This window comes from Gopherus flavomarginatus, chromosome 4 (assembly GCF_025201925.1).
Source record: "Gopherus flavomarginatus isolate rGopFla2 chromosome 4, rGopFla2.mat.asm, whole genome shotgun sequence".
Taxonomy (NCBI): domain Eukaryota; kingdom Metazoa; phylum Chordata; order Testudines; family Testudinidae; genus Gopherus; species Gopherus flavomarginatus.
The window spans coordinates 152,741,500-152,768,502 of NC_066620.1; the positions used below are offsets into that span (position 1 = coordinate 152,741,500).

At 40.5% G+C, this 27,003-nt stretch overlaps 1 protein-coding gene across 4 annotated transcripts in view; it reads left to right on the forward strand.

The window, feature by feature from the left end:
- The first annotated feature begins 3,475 nt into the window (after window positions 1-3,475).
- The window catches only part of UBE3D (ubiquitin protein ligase E3D), a 129,872-nt gene continuing 106,344 nt past the window's right edge, over window positions 3,476-27,003 (forward strand). For all 4 annotated transcript variants that reach the window (XM_050950163.1, XM_050950162.1, XM_050950165.1 and 1 more), the window contains exons 1-5: window positions 3,476-3,644; window positions 5,208-5,404; window positions 7,011-7,101; window positions 15,098-15,329; window positions 21,908-21,977. In XM_050950163.1, coding sequence (XP_050806120.1) covers window positions 3,583-3,644; window positions 5,208-5,404; window positions 7,011-7,101; window positions 15,098-15,329; window positions 21,908-21,977 — 652 coding nt within the window. In that variant the 5' untranslated portion in view covers window positions 3,476-3,582. The remainder of the gene's footprint in view (window positions 3,645-5,207; window positions 5,405-7,010; window positions 7,102-15,097; window positions 15,330-21,907; window positions 21,978-27,003) is intronic.

Genomic DNA, 27,003 nt, shown 5'->3' on the forward strand with positions numbered 1-27,003 from the left:
CCAGTAGAATTTCTGGCTGTCAGTAGAGGCCGCTGGACTCTGCAGAGCCCATCTCACAGTGAGCAGAGTGCCCAGCCTGGTGGATCTGGAGGCTGCACGCACATTCATTGACCCTCACTCTCCCAGGATGGGAGAGGGCCAGGGAGACCCAGTTAGTTCTAGCACAGGGTGAGGAAGGGCAGGGCCTCAGCACACCATGTACCCGAGTGTGACAGTAAAGAAGCTGGGGGGAATAAAGGCTCTGGGAGTGCTGGCATCTGCGCTGGGGACTGCACCATGGTTTGACTTGGGGGAAGCTGGTGTATGGGGGCTGCCCTGTGGCTGGGCTCTGGAGGGGGAAGCTGGTGTCTGGGGGGTGCCCCATGGCTGGACTTTGTGGGGAGGAGGAGGATAGTGGTGTCTGGGCCAGGGGATGCCCCATGGCTCAGCTCTGGGGGGAAAGGGGTGTGGGTATCTGGGCTGGGTGGTGCCCAAATAAAATATGCAGAATTTTAAAATATTGTGCACAGACTTTTTAATATTTTGGTGCAGAATTCCCGCAGGAGTAACATTATAAATAAGGCAACATTTTAGTCACAGGTATTTTTAGAACAAGTCATGGACAGGTCAAAGGCAGTAAACAAAAATTCACGGCCTGTGACCTGTCCATGACTTTTGCTATATATCCTTAACTAAAACTTGGCTGGAGGGGCTCCACGTGCTCTGGGGGATGTGGTCCAGGTGCTGGTGCTGGGGGAAACGGGTTGACAGCAGCGTACGGCCCAGGACTCCCACTGGTGCTGGGTGGGAGGATTGGTGGGCCTGGCTGGGGCTCCCTATCTGGCTCCACATGTCTCTGCACCTCCAAGGTAGAAGAGAGGGCCAGGTGGCTCTGCACGCAGCTCCCTCCACAAGCGCCGGCTGCGAAGCTCCCATTGGCTGGGAACTGCAGCAAATAGGAACTGCAGGAGTGGAGCCTGCGGATGCAGGCAGCATGCAGACCCCCCTGGCCTCTTCACCAAGGAGGAGCTGCAGGGCCATGCCAGTGAGAGATGGGGAATCCCCCACCCTGAGGTAAACCTCCCCCACACTCCCCAACTCCCTGGCCCTAGCCCCCTCCCAAACACCCAAACTGCTGCTGCTGTTAGTCACTGAAGAAGTCACAGAAAGTCACAGAATCCATGACAGTCTCACAGCCTTAATTATAAACTCTTTGTTGCTGACTCTCTTTTTGTGTGAATGTCCAGCACCTACCACAGTGGGGCCTATGTGGAAATATATGCGTTAGTGTATGTTAGTTGTGTAACATGAATACATGTGTGTATCTGTGCATGGGAGTCAGTTTCTAGAGATTTATGTATATGGTTATATGGACAGGTGTGGATGTCTGTGGTTGTGCTTTATTGATTTGTATTTTGGCTTCAGGTGTGGGCATTTAATGGACCCATTGCAGGTGTGATAATGTGTAGTCCTAATTCCATATGTGAAATGAATAACACATAAAATTACCATATAGGCATTTCTGAAATAAAAATTATATTTCTTGGTCTATCATTTCCACAAATTACCACCACTGACAAATGTGAACTGTACTCCATTCACTCATAGATGGAACAGAATCATTGCACTAATGTTGCATTATACAAAACTTTTATACGGGTGATGTGACATGAACAAATCAGGTTTTGTACTTGTCAGACATTGCTCTTGGCAAGTCATTAAGAAAATAGAGCTGAGAGTGGTGAAGATTGTGAGTTTCCCTTTTGGATTACCCATTACCCCTGAGAAAGTAAAACAAAGCCCCAATTTTGTTTCATGATTTTAGGTTAAAGAAAAACAGTTATGTTGCCAATATTCTCTTTTACACATTATATTCTTACTAGCTGTCAACTCACCTGCATTTGAAGTTTAATTCACTTTGACCTGCTCACTCTTGTTATCATTCATCCATTTTGGAAAGCAACACAAGCATGTAGGAGTATATGTGTACGGCATGAGTGAAACAAATATTGGAATACTGTGTCCGTTTCTGGCATCTACATTTTAAATAGGATGTTGAAAAATTGGAGGGTGTAGAAGAAAGCCACAAAGATAATTTGAGGACTAGAGAAAATGCCTTACCATGAGAGGCTTAAAGAGCTCAGTATGTTTAGTTTCTCAAAAAGAAGACTCAGACATAACTATGGTGTAGAAGTGTCTTCATCAGGAAAGAATGTCAGATACTAAAGGGCTCCTTAATTTAGCAGAGAAAGGCTAACAAGAACTAATGTCAGGAAGCTGAAGCCAGAAAAAAATCAAATTAGAAAGAAGGCACACATTTTTATCACTGAGAGCAACTAACAATTGGAACAAATTACCATGCCACCTCATGTGGTCTTTAAATCAAGACTAGATGCATTTCTGGAAGATATGCTTTAGCCAAACATAAGCTATTTAACAAGTTATTGGGCTCAATGCATGCATACTGGGGTGAAATGTAATGGCCTGTGATAGAGAGAAGGTTAAAATTAGTCCAAGTCTCTGTAAAGTTATTGCTGGGATTGAAATGGAGCAGAGTGAGTACTACTGCTTTTATCCTGCAAGTACTTGTGCATGTGAATAAGTTTACATGCTTGAGTAGTCCCATTCAATTCTGTGGAACTACATACATATGTAAAGATATTTATGTTCATTTAGTTGCTGGATTGGGCCTAAGAGCTGGAGAGAAAGAGAGAAGAGCACTGAAGATGAATATTGGAGAAGTAAAATCACAAAAAAAAAGTTTTAAAAAAAGAGTATTTTAAAGAAAAACAAACATAAAAAGAAATAAAAGTAGCTTCTGGGGGGAAAAGACAAACAAACTAGAGGAAGTTAAAACATAGGGTCCAATGCTAAGCCCATCAGAGTCAGAGGGAGTAGGACTCAGCCCACAGGCAAGCTGCTAGATATAGAAAAGAGAAAAAATTGGACTAATAGGAGACAGAACTTAAGAAAAACACCACAAATGCAAGGTTTGCATAAAACAATGAGTGGGCTATACTGTTTAGGCAAAGAAGAAACTTCCCTTCCTTTTCCTTCCAATGTCCTTAAAAACAATTTGGGATTTAACTGCAGCGCTGTAAAATTATATGGGGCATTATAAACACAAGTTTAATTCCTGCAACCCCTTCTTTCCTGAGCAGGGTCATTGGGTATACTCAGGTGAAGAAGCACTTAGCCGAGCAGTGAATATGTTCTGGGTCTTGCAGCAGGTGGGTAACTGGCAGAACTCAAAGCCACCTACTGGGAGCAAGAACAGTTCTCTCTGTTACTGGGATGGCATAGCGGGGCACTCCCCAGAAGCGAAATCCGCTTTGTGGGAGGCTCTTATCTCTGTGCGGTGTGCGTGGCGGGCACTGCAGTTCCAGAGGGCGCTGTGTGGGGCGGCAGGGAGAGCGGCACAAACATGCTCTGCTCTTCCTCCTTCATTGGTGAAAAAGCTTCCTGGGCTGGGTTCAGACAGTCCCCTCTCCACGTGGGTTCACGGGCGGGCAGGTTGACCGGGAGCAGCCTGGGCTGTCTCCCGGGGCGTTCCATAGCCCCCTAACATCAGGGGCCGGGCAGAGAGCTTCAGGCGGCGCGCACATGGAGGAGTCCGTTTTCCTGGAGATCCGGCGGAGGATGCAGAGCGGGCTGCTGATTATCCGGTATTGCACAGGAGCTGCGGTGTCCGCTTCCCTCTGCCTGCCCGGGGCCGAGCCCCTTAACTTGCTGTCTAGCTGTGCCTGCTCCGGAGCTCCTGCTCACGGGGCTTTTGGAGGCACAGTGGAGACAGCGCATCTGCAAGCCTAGCTCTTGTGGCGGCTGGAGTTCTGGGGTCATTCAGGTGCAACCGCTTTGGTGACAAGAACGTGTCCCCCCCCCAACTTTTATTGCCCTGTTGGCATTTTGATGCACCCAACGCTCCTTGTATTGCTTGACTGCTGGTTACTTAAGCACAGTCCTTCATCAATCCCCTTGTGTACGCACAGCTGCTATCCAAGCACTGCATAATCTCACAAAGTAGTCCTAGTTTCTAATTTTACTTTTAATGTAATTTCTAATCTTTAAAATCATTACATATCAACTGAAAAACATTTAGATGGTGTTCCTGTATTTCCTGAGGTATTTATCAGATTCTGTTTCAAATATTCTTTGAATTTCAAACTTCATTGCGCAAATAAACCTGCTTGCCCAGCTTCCCCTCCCTCAACAAATACATAAGTAACGTTCAACAATAACATTTGAAAATGTGTCAAAATCTATTGTGTGGGCACTGTACATGATTTGTGAAGTTCAATATCTTGACTGCAGAAATCAGCAAAATGCATTCCATATGTAATAAAAAGTGAAAAATGTGGATGAAAATGAATAAATATCATACTAATTGCTATGAATCTTGGAAAAAGTTGGCCCAGTGATTTTCAAAGGCACATCAAACCGATACGTAAAGTATTAAAAGTAACTTTTTCCTCTGTGATTTCTGCAAAGTACTGTTTCCACATTTAAATGTGTTGGTTTCTCCTAATTAACAAAGGTCTGTTTTTTTGCCTTCCTGATAGTGTGGTGTGGGAACAGGCAACTATTAACATTAGGAACTGATCCATCTTCTCTTCTAGTTTTAATCTACTTTTAGGCTTCAGTGGGAATTATATGAGTGCAAGGAATTCAGGTTCAGATACCTGGGACCCAATTCTATCCACATGTAATTTGATGGGAATTTTGCTGGTGATTTAAATGGGAGCAAGACTGGACATTTTATTTATAATTATTGTGGCCCCTCCCACATGATCTGATAAACATGTAAACATCTTAACTGTCTCTCATTTTTGTGTAATTTTGATTCTGATATGAACTGGGATTTTTAACAGTTGAAACTGTGTTTTCCTTCACATTTTGTTTTGTGGTTTTAGGTTAAAGAAAAACAGTTACATTGCTGTCTTATTTCCCAATAAATAAATCTTTTGTGTACTAATTTGGAGACAAATATTTGTGGATTGTAGAAAAGCATGCATTAATTTCTGGTTTTAATTCATATACATTTCTTGATGTTGGACTCTTCAAAAATTGCATCATCCACAGCCACAAAATTTAAATAAATAAAAGTCAGAAGCATTTCAACTGTGAGAAAATTTTTGTTTAAACAAGTCAACATTATATATGATGAAACCCTCATTGTAAAGCTTTCTTTCTAACTGATATAAAAATTTATGTGTATTTTAAATCTCTAGTGAGCCAAAAGCAAGAAATTTGCCAGTGGATATTACAGTGTCTCCAGGATCATTAGAAATAAAAAGTTGTCAAGCCTGCAACATGATCAACTTTCCTGCAGAGGTCAGGATTGTTCCTTCTTCCTGTCGAGGATTACAATATATAGCTGGAGATGGTTTGCATGTGAGGTTGCAAGTTCAAGCAGATTCAAATACAAGTAAGGCCAGTTATTTTGTTTTCCTTTGATTTAGACACTGTATACTAAATTCCTTGAGAGGAAGAAAATCAAGGCAATTGTTTAGAAAATATAATTTTTGTTTATGGATAATCTGAGACTTTTTTTTTAAGGTATTTCAAACGTATAAGAGAAAAACAAGGTGCGAAAATAACTAGGGCTGTCAAGTGATTAAACAGTAATAGAATACCATGTAGTTAATATTTTTGGATGTTTTCTACATTTTCAAATATATTGATTTCAATTACAACACAGAATACAAAATGTACAGTGCTCACTTTATATTTATTTTTGATTTCAAGTATTTGCACTGTAAAAAAACAAAAGTAATAGTATTTTTCAATTCACCTAATACAAGTACTATGATGCTCTCTCTTGATCATGAAAGTTGAACTTACACATGTAGAATTATGTACAAAAAAACTGCCTTCAAAAATAAAACACTGTAAAATTCTACATGTATAAGTTCAGCTTTCATGATCGAGATTGCACTACAGTACTTGTATTAGTTGAACTGAAAAATACTATTTCTTTTGTTTTTTACACTGCAAATATTTGTAATAAAAATAAATATAAAGTGAGCACTATACACTTTATATTCTGTGTTGTAATCGAAATCAATATATTTGAAAATATAGAAAGCATCCAAAAATATTTAATACATTTCAATTGGTATTCTATTGTTTAACAGTATGATTAATCATGATTAATTTTTTTTAATTGCAATTAATTTTTTTGAGTTAATCGCGTGAGTTAACTGCAATCAATTGACAGCCCTAATTTTTCACTATGGCAACTTAGGGCTCCAGTTTTGAAAATGTGGCATATGCTGGCTACTTCTGCATCACATTAGATAAGTTCAGATTCATCTGTCCACAATGGTACCCTTGTAGCTTTGTTTTGATTCAATCATATTTATTGATTATGTTGAGTTTTCTGTTATAACTGGGAAACTGGCTTTAGTTGTAACGTTTTCTCTTTGCTGGCCAGCAGAGGGTATTGCTATATTGGAAACTGTTATTTTTCTTCTTCGAGAGAAAGCATGTTTTGTTGCTACATTATATATCTGTACCTGGTTGACAGTTTAGAATATAGCTCTACCTACTGACCCCTCAACCCCACCCCCTGAGCTATCTAGTGTGGTAAGTTAAGGGAGGCACCATCACACAGCAAAACCAGAGATCAGTAGAACTTAACATTAACAGAGTTAAGTTTTAATTTGATCTAAATATAACTTTAAAAGGATCCTCTTGACCCTGAAACAACTTCAGCCCATCCAACATGAATCTTGCAAAACTGTTAAAAATGACCATTCAAATACAGCATGTATACATTACAGTAAATGCTAGATGCTGTGAATGTGGGTCTTTCTTCAGCTCTGCTTCCTTGTTCTCTTCTTGTAAGCAAGCAGGATGTTGAAATGTACAAAGAATTTGGTGTATGGAATGTCAGTATTTTTCTTGTTGCTTGTAGTAGTTAGAATCTCAGCTTTCAGAAGCTGATGAGTGGATACCAAGGTTTTTTATGTGCAAATTTATGTAGATTCAACAGAGCTTGTTGTTTATTATGTCCTCTTTAATATCTGTAGCATTAATTTCAACTTTGAGTGAAAGTCTGAAGGCACAGAAGAGTTGCATCTTTTACTGTCAATCTTGTGGTGAAATCATAATAAAAGAACGGTAAGCAATACAGTTTTATATGTTGCATATTGATAAATGCTGCATAACATAAGAATATAAAAACAGCCATACTGGGTCAGACCAAAGATCCATCGAGCTCAGTATCCTGTTTTCCGACAGTGGCCAGTGCCAAATGCTTCAGAGGGAATGAACAGAACAGGTAATCATCAAGTGATCCATCTCCTGTCACCCATTCCCAGCTTCTGGCAAACAGAAGCTAAGGACACCATTCCTGCCCATCCTGGCTAATAGCTGCCGCTTCCCGCTTCTTGTTTACAGTGTCACCTGAAAGTGAGAACAGGTATTCTCATGGCACTTTTGTAGCCAGCATTGCAAGGTATTTACGTGTCAGATATGCTAAACCTGCTGCCTTTTAATTTCATTTGGTGACCTCTAGTTCTTGTGTTATGAGAAGGAGTAAATAATACTTCCTCATTTACTTTCTCCATACCAGTCAAGATTTTATAGACCTCTATCATATCCCCCTTTAGTTGTCCCATTTCCAAGGTGAAAAATCCTAGTCTTATTAATCTCTCCTCATATGGAAGCTGTTCCATACCTCTTACCATTTTTGTTGTCCTTTTCTGTACCTTTTCCAATTCATATATATTTTAAGACGGAGCAACCACATCTGCGTGGTATACAAGATGGGAGTGTGCCATAGATTTATATAGAGGCAATATGATATTTTTTGTCTTATTGTCTATCCCTTTCCTAATGTTTCCTAATGTTCTGTTAGCAGTGGTTGCTATTCATGTTACTCATGCACTAAGATGGACAGGTTAAAAGTTATATTTTTAAAAGCCTCCTCACCTGTTACTCATGTACGCCAGAGATGGTTAGAAGTGAAATTATCTGAAACAAAATTTTCATCATTTATGCTATTTGTTTACTTTTGGCATGTCACTCAAAGTGGAAAATAACAAGGGACTAGGAGAGACAGTGTATGTCAGTGGTAGGGCACTGGACTGGAATTTAGGAGATTTGGGTTCCTTTCCTGGCTCTGCACTGTACCAGGCAAGCCATTTCGTCTGTCTGTGCCTCAGACTCCCTATCTGTGGAATGAGGATGGTGAGTCTTACTCTCTTCTGTGTTTTGAGGTATAGGGCTTTTCATCCATAGATCAGAGGTGAATGTATTTATTAGTCAGTTTCCTTTTCTGGTTCTCCTACACCAAGGGTGGCCAATCTGTGGCTCTGGAGCCACATGCGGCTCTTCAGAAGTTAATATGCTGCTCCTTGTATAAGCACCAGCTTCAGGGCTGGAGCTACAGGTGCCAATTTTCCAGTGTGCCGGTGGGTGTTCGCTGCTCAACCCCTGGCTCTGCTACAGGCACTGCCCCCCACTCCCTGAGCCTGTCGTGCCCTTGCTCCTCTCCCCGAACCTCCTGCATGCCACTAAACAGCTGATCTGAAGGTGCAGGGAAGGACGGGGAGGCGCTGATCAGCAGGGCTGCTGGTGGGTGGGAGGTGCTGGGAGTGGCGGGGGGGAGAAACTGATGGAAGGCTGCTGACGTATTACTGTGGCTCTTTGGCAATGTACATCGGTAAATTCTGGCTCCTTCTGAGGCTCAGGTTTGCCACCCCCGCCCTACATTAACAAAGCACTTCAGTATTTTGTATTGCAAATACTGCAGGGGAAAGTTTAAGTCAAAGAGATTGTTTGTTTAAGAAATGTTAATGGTTATTAATTAAGTATAGCTTTAGGAGCACTTTTTAATGTAAATGTATACATGCTTTTGTATCCTTCTGCATTTCAGGAATTTGATTCTGTTTGATTCTGCTCATTCTGTCCTATAAATTCTCCCTCGTCAACAAATTGTACTTATAGTGTGACTAATCAGAGTAGGTGTTGGTGGAAAACTACCTGTTGTCTCCGAGGAAAAGGGTAAAATTAGCCCTTGCCCTGAAAGTTTTAGAGTCATAATAAACAATTTTTCTGAAGAGATTTTCCGTAGTGGTTACTGTGCTTCTGTGGAACCCCATGTACTGAGCACCCTCTCTAGTACAGGACCTGAAGCTCGACACGTGGAGGATGGGGTCTGTGACCAGTAACATCTGTAGCTGTTAGGACACCCTCTCTCATTTCCCCCTGTTCCCAAGATTTCAAAACCCTAGATCCGAACTCCTCCAAACTTGGGAAAGTTAATATCTCGAGCTGAACTTTTTATTGGATTCCTATTGCTAAATATGCCAAATCGGCTTCCCAGATATGAGCAGCCCTGAACCTTCAGAACTGTGTACACTGTACCTGAACTCTGTGTGTCTGCCTTAGCTCTCTTTCTTACAAAGTCTGCAGATTGCATGTGAATTTTAGTGCAGAGTTGCTGGGTTGTCTAGCTGTTGTGATGAGCAATTTAACAACTTCAGCTGAACGTGTGCACATTCTAACAGACGTACTTGCTATCTCTTAGGATCTGTGTCACTCCTAATATTCAAATTGGCAATTCAAATGTAATCCATTTCTATTATATTGCCATCAGCTGTACTGATTTATGGTTTACTTGAGTGTAACCAAATGATGATTTCATGGCTTTTCCTTATAAAGTGTTTTAGCAGCTAATTTGTGTTTTATTTTTATATATTTAAAGAATGACCAGAACTTGTTAAGTTCTTGTCAGCAGTGTATGTGATATTTTCAGTTGAAAGCTCTGAGGCATTTCCATCCCCAAATAAACATTGTTTCAAATTTTAATTCATTTACAATATGTATATGAATGAATACTGCCCTCTTCTCCATGCCTGAGCACACAGACTATCAAACTGGAATAAAAGGGTGAAGCGTGTGGGACATGGCAGTGTCTCTCCACCATGCTTTTGTCCTTTCAGGGAGCCTCTGGTGCTTGGTTGGGCTAAATAGATCTGGAAGGTATGACAGGATGGAGCAGAGTATCTGGTGTTCTCATTTCCCGTACTGCCTCATTTCCAAGCTGAACTCAGTATTGTAGTTAACGCTGTTAGAAACAACATTAGTTCCCTCTGGCTTTGGCCTCATCAGAGAGAGGGGTAGCGTATGACAGATAGCTTGTGATAACATAGATGTTGAGGGGGAAAAGAAGGTTGCAGAGCTGTGTGGAGGGCAGGTCTTCCTTGCAGATGATCAGAGATCCACTGGGTTAGAGCCTGATTCTTTCCACGAGTCTCATGGCTCTCCAGAGATACAGAATTATGCCCTCTGCCCCTTCTATACTACCCAATGGAGGGAAGATTGTCAGATTTTCCATGGCTTGAAAGCTGCGGAGATTTCAGGATGCTTCTTTCTTTCCTACTGATTATACTGTAGAAGAGGAGGTTATAGACAAAAAGTATGCCTTTCAGGGCTTTGCTTCTGTCATTCAGTAGTTTTCAGAGAGCAGAACAGAATGTAATTTAAATTAATTTTCATGAATTATTATCTTTTAAGGAGATTACCCTTTCCATTAGGCCAAAACTTTATTTTTGCTACACAAGTGCTTTATATGTGCATTGAAAAATCAAATGCAGATTAGAGTATTTTTTAATTATTGCATTACATTTACTGTTATGACTCAAGTTGTATGTGTAGAGCACTCATATGACTACTTAATTTATGTTAAAGAAAGGTATATTATTCTAAATTTAATGAGGGTTTTGGGGCGAGGTAATCTACATAAAATCATACAATTTTATTTTTTAATTGTATAATGCAAATAGTTTTTCAGTAGAGAGGATTTTGATGTATACTTTCTAAAAAATAAAGTTAATGCTGGACTGCAGTTTAGGGGTATTATATAAATTAAAAAAGAGAAGAAAATCTGAAACAGAATCTTCTTCCACTGTAGGACCCTATGTGGGTAGAGCCTTACAATAACGAGGGGTCCCATTGAGGGACTGGACCCTAGTAAGCCCATGTTGTTGTATTAGATGGGTTTGAATGAATCATTGCTCAATACAATTCAAACTCTTCTAAAACTGAACTAGCGCTGCATTAATTTGACATCATTTTATCCAGTTCTAGATACAGATAAGGGCCCAGATCCTGGCCTCCCATTGGCAGATGTACAAGGCCCAAAATGTAATAGAGAAGCTGTATTTCTGCATAGGATGGCCAAGCCAAGGGGGTAGATGGTCTGTTTAGGAGAGCTCTGCAGCCCCCCATATGAGGCAAGCTGTGGCAATGCTGCAGCTACTATTGTTATATAAAGCAGTGTGGGGTACTTGGTGGAGACTAAAAGTCTCTGTCTGGGAAGGCAAGATGGGGGCTCTGGACTGCAGGTGCCAGTTTACAGCCGGCTTTGTTGGTTTATGTTATGTAATGCTTGAAGAAAACAAGTATAATTGTTAAATACAACTCTAGCTGCTGTAAAGCAAAGAACACCATAGAGACTGCTGAACTCAAATTAATATGCAAATTAGATACAATTAACTTTGGTTTAAACAGAGGCTGGGAATGGTTGGGTCATTACACTAAGTGAATCTATTTCCCTATGTTAAGTTCTTCTCACACCTTCTATGGGTCATCTCAATTATCACTTCAAAAGTTTTTTTTCTCCTGATGATGATAGCTCATCTAAATTGATTAGATTCTTCCTGTCGGTATGCATACTTCCATCTTTTCATGTTCTCTGTATGTATAAATATCTCCTGTCTGTGTGTTCCATTCTATGCATCCGAAGAAGTGAGCTGTAGCCCACAAAAGCTTATGCTGAAATAAATTTGTTAGTCTCTAAGGTGCCACAAGTACTCCTGTTCTTTTTGTGGATACAGACTAACACGGCTGCTATTCTGAAACCTGTAATGTAGTAATAGGAGTGGATGGATTTGAGAGCAGTAAGGAAGATTGGATAAGGCATTTGACAAGCCCCAAAATAACTAGTCAGTTGATGGAACAAATATTGGTTGACTATTATTGAGAAAATGTCAAAAGTGATCAAATATTTTAAAGCACTTATTTATTAGAACTGTAATAAAACAGTAAGATGTGATGGTCTCCAGCAGGCTTACTCTTAGAAAGGTACTTATGCCTAATTAAAAAAAAAGTTACTTAAAGTTATTTTAACTCAGAAAAATGACAAACACAATAATGTGAAGTTCTAAAAAATGAAAGAATGGAATCAAAAAAGTAAATCACTGTCTAGATCCAGGCATTCATGCTGGAACATTTGACAGTTTTTGACTGTGGTCAAATAATAGGCCGTCAATTGTCTGGCTTGCCAAGCCTTGTCATAGCTACACTACAGAGTTTGTAGGAATAGGTGTATGATGAGTTGGACCCCCCCCTTTTGGGGTGCCACAAGATGTGCTGGGGTCCCACTGAGCCCACGTGTCCCAGCAGCCTGTGTTTCCCTTAACCTGTGTTGCTGTGACAGGTTCTCAAGCCACTTTCCAGCACACACACAGGAAGGGACACACTCAGCTGTAGAATCACACAGAACCTGTGATCAGTTCTCTGTGGGAGGACTCAGCTAAGGGATTGCCCAGCACTCACGTGCTCACCTCCTTGGGGGTGTAAACCCAAAATAATATTGTCTTGCGCTGTATAGAGAGATCTGCACAGCACAAGCTCATAAAAATCACCCCCTCCTTCAATGTGGAGGGAGACATGCACAGCTTCTGCCCGCACCTGGATTTATGAGTTGCACAAACTGGGTTTTGGTATAAACAAGAAATACGTTTATTAACTACAAAAGGAAAATTTTAAGTGATAGCAAACAGAACAAAGCAGATTACCTTAGTAAATAAACAAAAACTGCAAACTGAGCTTAACACACTAGATAGGTAAGATATAAATTACCAAGTTCTCACCTTGAATGATAAACAGGCTGGCAGATTCTTAAGGCACAAGTTGCCTTGGCTTTCCCAGGTTTTCATACATAGGCTAAAAATCCTTCTAGCCTGGGACGATCACGTCCCACAGTTCAGTCTTTGTTCCTCAGTTGTTTCCAGGTGTGTTGTTGCAGGGAGAGTGAGGTCCCCTCATAATGTCATTTTCCCCCTTTTATATCTTCTCCCCACTTGCTGGAAAGCTCCTATGCTGTGACCTGGGTCAAACAGTTCCCATTGGGTAATGCTATCTCTGAGAGGTTTCTATTGTACACAGTTCCTGGGGTAATCTTTGTGCTTGTGTGCATTTCCTCAATAAGCCATTAACATTGTTTGCCCATTTTACTCTCTTACCTGAAAAGCTACTTATGGGAGTTTTCAACCTCAAGACATGTTTCAGCAACACATATATAGTGTTATGTATTACTTCGTTACTTCACGTACAACGATAGCACATACAATCCAATGAGGTATTACTGTCTGGCAGATCAAGAATGACACCTCACAAGGTATAATTTGTATAAGACATCCTAATTACATGACAGTGGTGAATATTGGGTGTCAGGGTGTCACAAGCTGACCTTTAAATAGATTTTTAAAATATATTTCAGCTCTCATCTGCAGACAGTATTGATTTTGATAAGGTGCTAACACAATCTGAAATTTATTGTGTTATCTAGAAAGAAGGAAACCTATGAAATATTTCACTTCTGCATAAGAATACAGAAGGCACAAGAAGGTACCCAGGAAAGTATTGGCCTCTTAAGAGACCTCCTGATGGGAGACATGGTGGTGGTGGTAGACTGCAGCGGTGGGAAAATATGTGAGCATCTGCTCAGAGATTGTGAGCTAACTTTAGAAAAAAACATACATTTGCAAAGTGGTAACGCAGGCAAAATCTCAAGTGCAGGCTTTAAGTAAGAAGACAAGAAACTGTACATAGAAGGCAGCAGAATGAGAAAGATAGGCATGAGAGGAAAACACACAAGGAAGCTCAAAGAATGGCCTCAACATTTTGCAACAAACAGCCTAAAGAATGACATGGGAGGTGTGGCAGTGACTGTGCATCTAGCCACTGTCCAGCATTTGGGCAAAAGTGTAGAATTTGCTTCACTGTAAATGAGTGAAGGAATCCACTGATAGCTCTGTGCAGTTAAGAAGAACAACACATCTGTGGGACTAGAGGAACATATCTGGGGAATTGTGGTCAGGCTTAGGGGGTTGTGGGTAATATGACCATTTAAAAACAAAAAGATGTTATGAAACATTTTTCTGTATGTATGTTTGGATTATACTGGTTTAAGGAGTAACTACTGTATTTCAAATAATTGACTTTTTATTAAAGTAGGCATAAAAGCATGCACTGAGGAGGAATAAGAGAAGAGTTACTGTTTTAATTTTTTATTTAACTTTTGCTTTTCATAGGCCAGATGTTCAAACAGAAACTGTATCCAAGATAATAGTGTGTAGGTGTTTCAGACAAATGGAATTGTTCCTGTATACCTGTGTGTGTGTATTCTGGCTTTGAGGCATCATGAAATATAATAAGGTGTTTTGAGGCAAGTGTGACTTCTGTAAACTAAATTTGAGTCTAACTTCAGGTTGCTTTATCCAGTGCAAGTAAAAGCACTATAGCATTTTTTATATTGTTTACTTCGTTTTGCTTCAAAGTCTGATTGCCTTCCTGTGAGCATGGAAGGCCTTCAGAATGCATAACTGACCTTGCTGAGCGTATACTGCAGAGAGACCTGTATTGATGTTGCATGGACATCTGATGTAAAAGAGAGAGACAAGAACTTTAAAAATATTTTTTTCAAATGCTCATTGTTATGTTTTTCATGACTATGACTTGATGTATTCTATTTTTATCTCATTGTTCTCTTCACTAGCTGTCAATGCCAATTTCTGTAGTATAATCGCTGGAGATCAGGCTGAGCCTGAGTCTTTCCACCTGTTTGGCATGATGTAAGATTCACCTGCTTATGCAGCTATTTCTGAAATAATCTTGTCATGAGTCGCTGCCATTGCCTTATCAGAATTCATCCAATGGGCTTCAACATTTATAAGTATGTACCTTTTACTGGAGGAGGGGAGGCCAGCTCTTTCTTTTTGGGGGAATCTCATGTTTGCTTGTTTTTTTTTGCAGTGTGTTCAGACCCATTGCCTTAGAAATCCTTGTAATAGATTGAAATATCTTGTTTTCTTTCCTCCATTAGGACGTTTCTCAGAGTTCTTCCCCTACCAAGTGAAAACTGGAGTGCTTTGGTTGAGGAGTGGTGCTGCCATCCCAATCCCTTTGCCAACAGCGCTCTTCACCCTCAGAATAACGATTGTTTTCTTGGACACACTTACTTTCTGGTGAATTCAGGAAATGAGTCACATGTGCCTGGACCTGAAATAGTCCATTCAGAGACTGAACATTCTGCGTCTGAGAGGGGCCCTACCTTGGTAAAGTATTTTGTTTTAACAAATCTCAAAGTGTGACTTTTATTTTTTTAATTATATTTTGGGGAGTGGACATTTTTGTGAAAGATCTTTATGAAATTCAGGGCTTGTAGAAAGAACAGGAGTACTTGTGGCACCTTACAGACTAACACATTTATTTGAGCATAAGCTTTCATGGGTTACAGCCCACTTCATCAGATGCATAGAATGGAACATATAGTGAAGAGATATATATACACATACAGAGAACATGAAAAGGTGGGAGTTGCCCTACCAACTCTAAGAGGCTAATTAATTATGATGAGCTATTGTCAGAAGGAAAAAAAAAACTTTTGTAGTGATAATCAAGATAGCCCATTTAAGACAGTTTAAGAAGGTGTGAGGATACTTAACATGGTGAAATAGATTCAATGTGTGTAATGGCTCAACCATTCCCAGTCTTTATTTAAGCCTAAGTTGATAGTATCTAGTTTGCATATTAATTCAAGTTCAGCAGTTTCTCACTGGAGTCTGTTTTTGAAGCTTTTCTGTTGCAAAATTGCCACCTTTAAATCTGTTACTGAGTGGCCAGAGAGGTTGAAGGGTTCTACTACTGGTTTTTGAATGTTATGATTCCTGATGTCAGATTTGTGTCCATTTATTCTTTTGCATAGAGACTGTTTGGTTTGGCCAGTGTACATGGCAGAGGGGCATTTCTGGCACATGGTGGCGTATATCACATTGGTAGATGTGCAGGTGAACGAGCCCCTGATGGTGTGGCTGATGTGATTAGGTCTTATGATGGTGTCACTTGTATATGGACAGAGTTGGCATAGGGCTTTGTTGCAAGGATAGGGTTAGGGTTAGGGTTTTTGTTCTGTGGTTTGTGGTTGCTGGTTAGTATTTGCTTCAGGTTGAGGGACTGTCTGTAAGCGAGGACAGGTCTGTCTCCCAAGATCTGTGAGTGAGGGATCATCTTTCAGGATAGGTTTTAGATTTTTGATGATGTGCTGGAGAGGTTTTAGTTGGGAGCTGAAGGTGACAGCTAGTGGCATTCTGTTATTTTCTTTGTTGGGTCTGTCTTGTAGTAGGTGACTTCTGAATACTCTTCTGGCTCTGTCAATCTGTTTTTTCACTTCAGCAGGTGGGTACTGTAGTTTTAAGAATGCTTGATAGAGATCTTGTAGGTGTTTGTCTCTATCCGATGGATTGGAACAAACACGGTTGTATCTTAGAGCTTGGCTGTAGACAATGGATCGTGTGGTATGTCCTGGGTGGAAGCTGGAGGCATGTAGGTAAGTATAGCGGTCAGTAGGTTTCTGGTATAGGGTGGTGTTTATGTGACCATCGCTTATTAGCACAGTAGTTTCAAAGAAATGGACCGCTTGTGTGGATTGGTCTAGGCTGAGGTTGATGGTGGGATGGAAATTGTTGAAATCATGATGGAATTCCTCAAGAGCTTCTTTTCCATGGGTCCAGATGATGAAGATGTCATCAGTGTAGCACAAGTAGAGTAGGGGCGTTAGGGGACGAGAGCTAAGGAAGCGTTGTTCTAAGTCAGCCATAAAAATGTTGGCATTCTTTGGAGCCGTGCGAGTACCCACAGCAGTGCCACTGACTTGAAGGTATATATTGTCCGCAAATGTGAAGTAGTTGTGGGTGAGGAGAAAGGGCTTGTAGAGTTGTTGACATCTGTTGTCTAGGAACCACACTAAATTCTAGCATATTCAGAACAATTGCTCCTAGTCTTAATATCGCCTAGGTACACAAGAAATGATTCAGAAACCTCTCCCTTGAAACACACTTGGAATCATTGTAAAAATACTGTTCAGAGAACCTTGTACTTGCAAAGAAGACCGAGTAAAGCAACATGGGATTTCATATTGTCAGACAATGAAGAAGCAAAATCTTTGGATCACCCTTGATTAGACTGAAATGGAAACAGTGGTCTGTTGCTACAGGCTTTGTATTATCAAATGGGTAGTTAATTAAAACTGATATGATAGGAAGATGTCAATCAAAGAATAGCAAAATAAAACCCAAAAGCTAAGAATGGGTGGAATCACAGGGTAACTACATTTGCTGAAACTTTGCTGGACACTAAGAAGTAAATATGAACAAAACAGTTTGGCTATACAAAATCAGGATGTGGTTTGGGTCCAGATATATTTATTTATGTTTCCACAATGCAAAGATAGACCCATATTTTGGGAATATCTTTGTCCCACCACTTTGTTGTGGTTCTGATGCAAAAGCTGCACTTGCCTGGCAAATACTGCCTTCAAGTAACTTACTGGACTTGTTAGGCTAGGATTAAACAGGCTGAGCCTCTCAGTAAGTCACAGTATGAATTTCATGCACTGCTAGTATCAGTCTCTGCCTCTTCCCATGCTTGAATGAACACCTTCCATGCCCTCTTCTGGGTTTCTTGAGATGCTAGATGATTCATTAGCTGAAATGTCTCTCTCTGAACAAAGAGTAAACACAGTCTGTTCAGCATGGCTCTATATTTAGAAAATATTGCTGAAATAGTTGTGATTCCAAGAGAGTTAGGGCAGTACACTCCCCTTCTCCCACAATCCCTTGGGCTTTCAAATCTCCCACAAGCAACTGCTTTCACGGGGACTGTGAGAGAGGTAGCTAGGTGAGAGGTGCAGCTGAAGGACTTGCAGGTGTAGAGATTGGGCAGCTGCACCTGAAACAAAATGGCTCATTTAGATGCACTGCATTACTGGTATTTAGACCAATGCAGTCCTACCAGCTCCATTAGAAATGAGACAAGTCTTCAGTGAAGAGGCACCCAAAGATTTTTTTGAATGTGATGAATCTCCATCTTCACTTCCTAAAAATTGCCTTGATATCAAGATTTCTTACTTGGTTGTTTGAAAACCCTTGTATCACGCTTGCACTAAAATTCTAATGTCTACACATTGATTTCTAGTATCAGTCAGTTACCAATCAAATGAGCACAACTTTAAGATCAAGCAGAAACTGGACTAATCAGAGAAAAGATCATATTGAAATACAAAATTCTTCCATAATATGGATAAAGTTATAGAAAGTTACAGACAACACAGATTGCTGTTGGCACAAATGTTCTCATTTTATAATATATTCATGCAGTCTGCACTAGTATGAAAGTTCCTTTTTAATTGCATAACAGTCATTGGAGAGTGTTTGCCTGTGACCAAAACAGTAGTAGGAATATAGCAGAAATACTTAAACAATCCTTTCCATCCTCCTGTGGGACCAAGACAATGTTCTGCCATGGAAAACATATTGCTCACATTTTTGTCTAACGATGTAACATGGATTTTAAATGTCACATGGTCACACAGCATCCTAATAGTATCTCTTGGGGAAAATATTTTCCCTAAGACAATATCAAGGATCCTTAGAAATAGAAACACACACAAAAAAATATTAGAAGAAGATCCGCCTCCATCTGCAGATTGCCAGCAGCTGCAAGTTGTCACATAGATATATTGATTTAATTAGTCTGGCTAAAAGTATCATCCTTTTTTCTTCAAGCAGTGATACCACTGAGTTCTCAGGTTTTTTTTAGGTACCATACTGCACAATTCTCAGCCACTGCAGGTAACTTTTAGCAGAAAAAGTACTCAAATAGTAGTTATCTGAGGAATACTGTGCTTATAGCTCCCCAACTCTGCCTTCATTTATTGGGTGTTAAGAAACTCAGTCTCCTTACTCCCTGTCAGGAAGAAGAAAAGAAAGAAAGTTAGTTCTGCTCCACAACTTTTGAGCGAGAGTAAGGGGCAGAAGTTGGGAAAGGGGATGCATTGTGCATCTGTCTTTATTGGCTCCAACTCCAGTACAATGGGATCCACATTTCTCATGTAACATATCCTGTTAAGGCTGTAAAAAGTCAGCAGAGGCTAGAGAATTACTTCCCTTGTGTTCCCACTGGAATCTTGGTCGGTGTTTCCTGGCTCAGTTGAGGTTTGCAGTATAGACTGTCTGCTCAGTTTCCTAATCACAGGAAATAGGAAGTATCTGTCTTCCCTGAGGGCAGCGGTGATTCAGTCTCATTAGAAACGAGCGAATAGGCAGCCATTCTTACTAAGGGCAGCCTCACTTTCACCTGGCAAATAGAATTCTCAAATGTACAGCGGTTGAGCTGAATCAGGTTCCCATCTCTGTCTAAATATTGTTTAGTCTATGGGAAGATACACGGAGCTGGGAGCCAGGAGATCATTAATTCAAATCTCATCTATACCACACACTATTTATATTTCTGTGCAGTCCTGCCTTCGGACTCAGGGCAATCCCATTTCACTAATAAATTTACTGAGGGATTGCATAAGGTTCCTTTTAGCAGAGCTGGGAATAGAACCCACATCTCTAATATTCCCAAATTGATAAATTTTTAAGACCAGAATGGACCACTATAATTATCTAGTCTGATCTCCTGCACAACACAAGCTAAAGAATCTCACCCAGTAATTCTGGCATCAAACCCATAACTTGAGCTATAGCATATTTTTTAGATAAATATCCATTCTTGATTTAAAGACTTCATGTGACAGAGACAGGGTGGATTTTCTGTGTGAGTTGTTCCAATGGTTAATTACGCTCACCCTTAAAAAAATTGTACTTTATTCCTGGCTTGAATTTGTCTAGCTTCAGCTTGCAACCTTGGGATATTGATATGTCTTTTTCTGCTAGTTAAAGAGCTACTGTCAGAAATCTCTTCCCCATGTAGGTACTTGTAGACAGTTATCCAAGTCACCTCTTAATCAAAGTAGATTGAGCTTCATAAGATATGTTGTCCAGACCATGAATCATTCTTGTAGCTTTTTTCTGAAGCCTTTCCAATTTTTCAACATCCTTTTTTTTTTTTAAGTGTGGACTCCAGAACACAATATAATATTCCGGTAACTGTCTCACTAATGCTGTATACAGAGGTAGTACCACTTCTCAACTCGTACTCAATATTTCTCTGCTTATATATGGAAGGATCATGTTCACAATCTTAGCTACAGCATAACCAACATGAGCTTCCAAGGCAATCTATCATTACCATTCAGTCCTTTTTTTAAATTCACTGTATTCTTGGATACAGTCCCTAATCTTCTACATATTGCCTACATTCTTTGTTTGTAGATGTAATTATAATATAATCTAAGGTCATACCTTTATATGATACAATGAGGAAACATTCTTTAAAAGTGTTCTATTATGAGAAAAGATCTGTCATTTATGGTACAGTAGGCAGAAACACACAAATTACATTTGGTCATTTGTCATACATTTTGGTGGCTTGTAGCACACATGAAGATTTTAAAGTTGAGAGGTAAGCTGGCGTTAGTGAAAGGGTGGCTTCATTACAGTTGGAAACAATGGAAAATGGTGACCATCTTTTATTAGGGACATACAATAAATGGAAAAAACAGGTTTTTTTCCCCCACTAACTTGTTTTATTTATAATAATCATAGGTGTTACTTTTCTGTGTAGGTACAAGTTAGTCAGGCTTCAATATGATTTTTCAAGTTGAAAGTTTTCTTTTTCAAACTATACTAAGTCTATACAAATACACATTTGCTGCACATATACCCCAAACGAACAGGTATAATGCTGATTGTGAAGATACTAGATGCAAAATTCTTGCTAATGAAATAGTATGAATGAAGGTAAGTGTTGATCTCAGTTATATCATTTAAACAATATTCAATTTAAATATGAACTCTGGGTTTAATTTGTACAGTGTTATCAGTGTACTGTAAGATTTAAATCAAACACACAACTTCTAAGTCACTCAGAAAGTTTAGAAGGCTGCAGTGAATAAAATAGCCAAGACACATCTCTAAGTACTGTGACAAAGTTCCTCCTCTACCTTGGTGGGTCCTGCGCTTATTGGCAGATTTGCTCACCTCAGTGATCTTCCCCACAGTCTGGGTCAAATCCTCCTGTGTCTGATCAGGAGTTGGGAGGTTTAGGGGGAACCCAGGCCCGCCCTCTACTCCGGGTTCCAGCCCAGGGCCCTGTGGATTGCAGCTGTCTATAATACCTCCTGTAACAGCTGCATGACAGCTACACCTCCCTGGGCTACTTCCCCATGACCTCCTCCAAACACCTTCTTTATCCTCACCACAGGATCTTCCTCCTGGTGTCTGATAATGCATGTACTCCTTAGTCCTCCAGCAGCACACCCTCTCACTCTCAGCTCCTTGGGTGCCTCTTGCTTCCAGCTCCTCACACACACTTCCTCTCCTCTGGTTCCCCCTTCCCTGACTGGAGTGAGCTCCTTTTTAAACCCAGGTGTCCTGATTAGCCTGCCTTGATTGGCTGCAGATATTCTAATCAGCCTGTCTGTCTTAATTAGTTCTAGCAGGTTCCTGATTACTCTAGTTCAGCCCCTGCTCTGGTCAATCAGGAAACAGAAAACTACTCACCCAGTGACCAGTATATTTGCCCTCTACCAGACTCCTGTACCCCATTGGTCTGGGTCTGTCACAGTACATAAACATTCTGAGGAGTGAAGTATAAAGTTCACTATGTACTCTGGAGAGCATGTTAAAGTTATGCATTCTTTTTCAGAAGAGTTGAATGACATTTAAATGACATTTCTCTTGTCCTACAGAAGTCGAAGGAAAACGCTAGAGTAATTTGTAAGCGCTGCAAGGCAATGCTGGGAGAGACAATATCATCAGGTATGGATTACACAAACAAAAGCATACTTGGTTGGCTCACTCACTAAACACTAGAAGTTAAAAGTTCTGGAGACAAATAATTTATCAATAGAATGCTGAGTTGATTCCTGTGGATTCTTCTTCTTCACTTCTGAAAGGATGAGATAGTTTTGACAGTAGAAACAATGAGGTTATTGGCCCCAGTAATTTATTTTGATCCTTGTTTATTGGCCATATTGTTCTCTGTATTTTAACACTTACTACACACTCTGTTATACCTTGTAAAATGTATTTGTCCTAAGTGTGTTACAGCTTTAATTGCCCTTTGAGTCTTCTGTTTTTGTTCAATCAAATTTCTCTCACCATTAGTAAAAATCCGGGGACAACTACCTTGGTAAATGTAAAATAAAATTTTCCTCTGTTTTCAGTTTTTATGCCTGACATTTACTTTAAAATTTTACTTTCTACATTGTTGGACCAATCTCCTGGTGTCCTGAGGAATGTTTGGTAGACTGGTTATTTATTATTTTTGTTTCCTACTACAGGACTGACAAATATAAAAAGGAAAGAAAGTGCTGCATTAAATGTAGAAAAAGTAGGTCTCAAATACAGAGCCTATCTATGCTAAATGTGCTAGTGCATCAAACTGGTTCTGTGATGAGGCTCTATTTTGGGTCATACTGTCATTTGATTGGCACCCATGACAACATGGATAACAACATTGGGACAAAACTATTTTAAGTCTCAGTTAATTAGATTGCAGATGCATTGTCCCAGTCAACACTGAAAGAAAGACTAGAATGTGGTTTAACTAGGCCACAACTTTTATTAAGTAGCACATCTGAGAACTATTTGGCAATAACTCATCCAGTGGAGATCATCCATCCTTTGTAATCCTGGTGAAGAGCTGCTTCAGCGTCTTCACTCCTCCATTCCACCTCCTAGAGGACTATCGTCAGCCCTTCACCCTGTTAAACACTAGTCCCAGCACAATTGCTCGGACCTCACTGCTCCTCCCCTTGTACAAGAGTTAAAGGGTTGGTGAAGAGGTGGTTGTCTCCTCACTGTGAAAGACATTGGAAGCCCCAGTCCTGTTACCTGCCTTCTTTAGGCGATGCCTTCTAATCTGCTTCCAGTTCTGGTTTATCAGGGAACTAGACACCCTATTGACTGAGTACCTGTACCGGACACCTGCCAAGTTGTGACAAAATGAATTTTACAACCTTACTTACCTTCTTGATCATGGGGCTCCTAAGAGGAAGGTGAAAAAACCCACACTGCCAGGCCAGTCTGACAGTGAGAGAAAATTCCTGGTCCTGCTCTAATCCCAGGTCAGGGAAGGGGAAGCTTTCCTTCTTAAAGCAGAATGGTGCCCCAGAGCAAGGGCAAGGGTTTATAAGTGCACTCCATAGGCTTATGCTGAATCCTTCTGTCTAACCAATCAGCAACCATGCCCTTCTTAAGCCCACAAGGAGGCTGGGTGCTCACTGCTAGCGCAGAGAGAGCCTCCCCATCTCTGAGGATGCAGTCGTGGGGAATGCAGGGAACAGAGCCATAAATAAGTGTTGTTTGTTGTTCATAGTGGCAGGAGCCTAGTAGTGAACCAGGTCCCCACGCTGTACAAACACAGAACAGATGATGGTCCATACCCCAAAGGGCTTCAGTCTGAGACAAGAGAGGACAGATGCAGATAGACAGAGCCTCTGACCCAGTGGACCTCATGTGTTTCTGCTGCAGAAAATGGCTAGCTATGATCTGAAGAGCCTGCACAGGAATTTCTAACCAAACTAGTGCATCATGGAGTTCTGCTGCTCTGGCCCTTCTTATGCTTCCATGCATGGGGAAATGATTGGGAGGGAGGGGCTCATCTAATATATATGCCCAAAATCCCAGACTTTGCCAAGTACCTTTTCTATGAAAAAATCACTTGGTGGCTAGAGAATAAAGTTACTCCCTTAGATCAGCTCACATAATTCTCAGCCCTGAAATCATTTGAACAAACAGCACAACCATACAAATTCCAAAAATCTGATTTTGGAAATATGCATTGATCTCTCTCTTTACTACTGTCTCCACATCAGCTGCCTGAGCAGACATACAGCTAGCAATGTCTAACTTTAAAGATACACGGCATAGGCGCAGATGGTCAGATCTACGGTGCTAATCGCCCAACTCTAAACAGCGTTGAAAGATGCTGAAATAGACAAGTCATGTACTGCTTCTACATCTCTGTATTCGCCAACAAAGTGAACGTATTCAGCCGCAAGTTCAGTTAAAAAGGATATGAGCAAATGATTCACCAGGCACGCACACACTTCTTCTGGGACTACCCACGTATCCAAATAGTCTAGTCCCACTAGCATAAATGCTTACATGGAACTTTTGAAACACACTTTGGTATAAGTAAAAGGTTCTAAGGGACTCTCCTCAAACCTTTATAACAAAGAATGATGCTAATTCAGATTATTAATAGCCACAAGGAAGTGTATTACCAGATTACTTCTCATGAAAGAGAATTCCAAAATTGTGATTTTTTGCACCAGACAACAGAAGAAACAAACTTCTGCTCAAATACCAATGTCCTAAAACCAGGCTGAAGTCTTTACATTTTAGTCCCTAGCATTCAAGGACAAATAAAGGCACTGAACTGGGATACTGACACTTATGCAGAATGACTCTGCCCCGGATATCCATGCAAGAAACCCCAGATTTGCAATATCTGCTCACAGATGTATAACAGTGCTACAGTTGTTTGTACTTGTTTTTGTACCTGGAATTAGCTATATTGTACTAGCTGCTTGTGTCCAAAAGTGTATACAGGTGAGTTGCATCATACGCACATTTAACTTACGCAAATACAACTATACGTGCTCGACAAAAAAAAGAAAAACAACAAGATACCTGTAAATAGTGTGGGCTATTCCACCCAGCATTCCACTCAATGAGCATATGCCCTGGAGTGAGCGTGAGATGGGAGATGTGAATCTGTTGTTCCCTCAGTCGGTCTCAGTTCCCGCATGCCTCTCATAATGTGAGCATCTCACTGCACTGAGTGTGATTCTAGTGTTTAAAGATACATATTTTTCATACAACATGGCCTCTAAACGCATGCTAACTACTTCATCTGGTGCTCAACTGAAGAAACAGCGATCTGTTCTAGTGCTGGAGGAAAAACTGACTGTGTTGGACTTATTGAGAGACAGTATGTTGGTCTCCAATGTGTGTGTAAAAATAGCCGCAACAAATCTAGCATCCGTGCCATCAAGATTCGAGAGAAATTCATCAAGCCGTGTCATCAAGAGCTCCAATAACTGCTAAGGTGACAAGCCAGGTGCGTGATAAGGCTTTAGTAAAGACTGAAAAGGCATTAAACGTGTGGCCGGAAGACATAAACCGTAAACGTGTGCCTATCAATGGCAACACATTGTGAGAAAAGGCTTTTAGCATCTATGTGCTATTCAAACCTCCCGCTGAAGAGGGGCAGCCTTTTGATGAGAAGGAATTCAAAGCCAGCCAAGGTTGGCATAACAGTTTTAGGAACCGCTTCAACCTCAAAAACGTGCAGACTACTGGTGAAGCTGCATCTGCCAATGAAGAGGCAGCAAAAGCCTACCTTGAACAATTAAAGAAAATCATACAAGAAAAGGGCTATCTTCCAGAACAAGTTTTTAATGCTGATGAGACTGGGCTCTTCTGGAAAAAAATTCCCAACCGCACTTACATTTCAAAATCAGAAAGACAAGCCCCTGGCTTCCAAGCAGCTAAAGACCATGTGACTGTGTTGCTTTGTGGCAATGCGGCTGGGCATTTAATAAAGCCAATCTTGCTCTACAGGGATGCAAATCCCCATGCCCTAAAAGGCAAGAACAAGAATCTCCTGTCTGTGTTCTGGCAATCAAATAAAAAGGCTTGGGTGATGGCAGCATTATTTCTGGATTGGTTCCACAAGTGTTTCATTCTGGAGGTTAATTGGTACCTTGAAGAAAAAGGACTTGACTTTAAAGTGTTGCTGATCATAGACAATGCTCCTGGCCACCCTGCAGCACTCCGGTTTGCACATAACGATGTTGATGTCATCTTTCTCCCCTCCCAATACCACCTGCATCCTCAACCTCTCGACGAAGGCATGATTTGCTGTTTCAAGGCCACATACACGAGGCTTACATTCTCTCAGATATGTCGCACTATGGATGCTGATCCCAATCTTTATGTGATAGAATATTGGAAGTCCTTCAACATTGCCGATTTCATCACTTCTATTAAACGGGCAATGGATGCAATCAAGCCTGAAACAGTCAATGCATGTTGACTGGAAAGCATGTGTGAATGATTTTAAGAGTTTCCCGACCATTGACAAAGAGGTGAAATGCATTGTTCAGGTGCCAGGCAAGTGGGTGGTGATGGCTTTGTCGACATAATTGAGAAAGAAATTGAAGAATTAATTGAGAGCCATAGAGAAACATTGACTAACAAAGAGGTAGAGGAACTGATAAAATCGTCTGCAGAAGATGAAGATGATGACGACGAACAGGAAGAGCCAGCAAATTGGAATCTTCATAAATTTTCTGAAGTATTCCAAACAGCGAAACATTTGAATGATTTAATTTCTGAATATGATCCCTTTCTGGAACAAAGCCTCAAAATCACACATAGTATTATGGATGATTTGAGACCGTATCAAGAAATGTTCGAGCAGCTCAAGAGACAACAGTGACAGTTGCCAATCACCATGTTTTTTTCAAGGAAAAACAACCTGCAGCAGATGAGCCTACGCAATCAACTTCTCGAGCTGAACCAGAGCCGACCACTTCGTCTACAACTCACTGTCCATCACCCAAGATCTCTGTCACCTCCGTCTCCTGGATTGACATCAAGCCCTGATTACCCCCTGTAATTAAAAAACAGTACTGTAAAAATTAGATTTTGTATATACTCTTTATTATATACTATACATTACTATATACATCATACATTTATACATATTGTATACACAAAACCATGTACAGTATACTGTACTTTATGGGTGATTTAAGGGATTTTCAAGGGT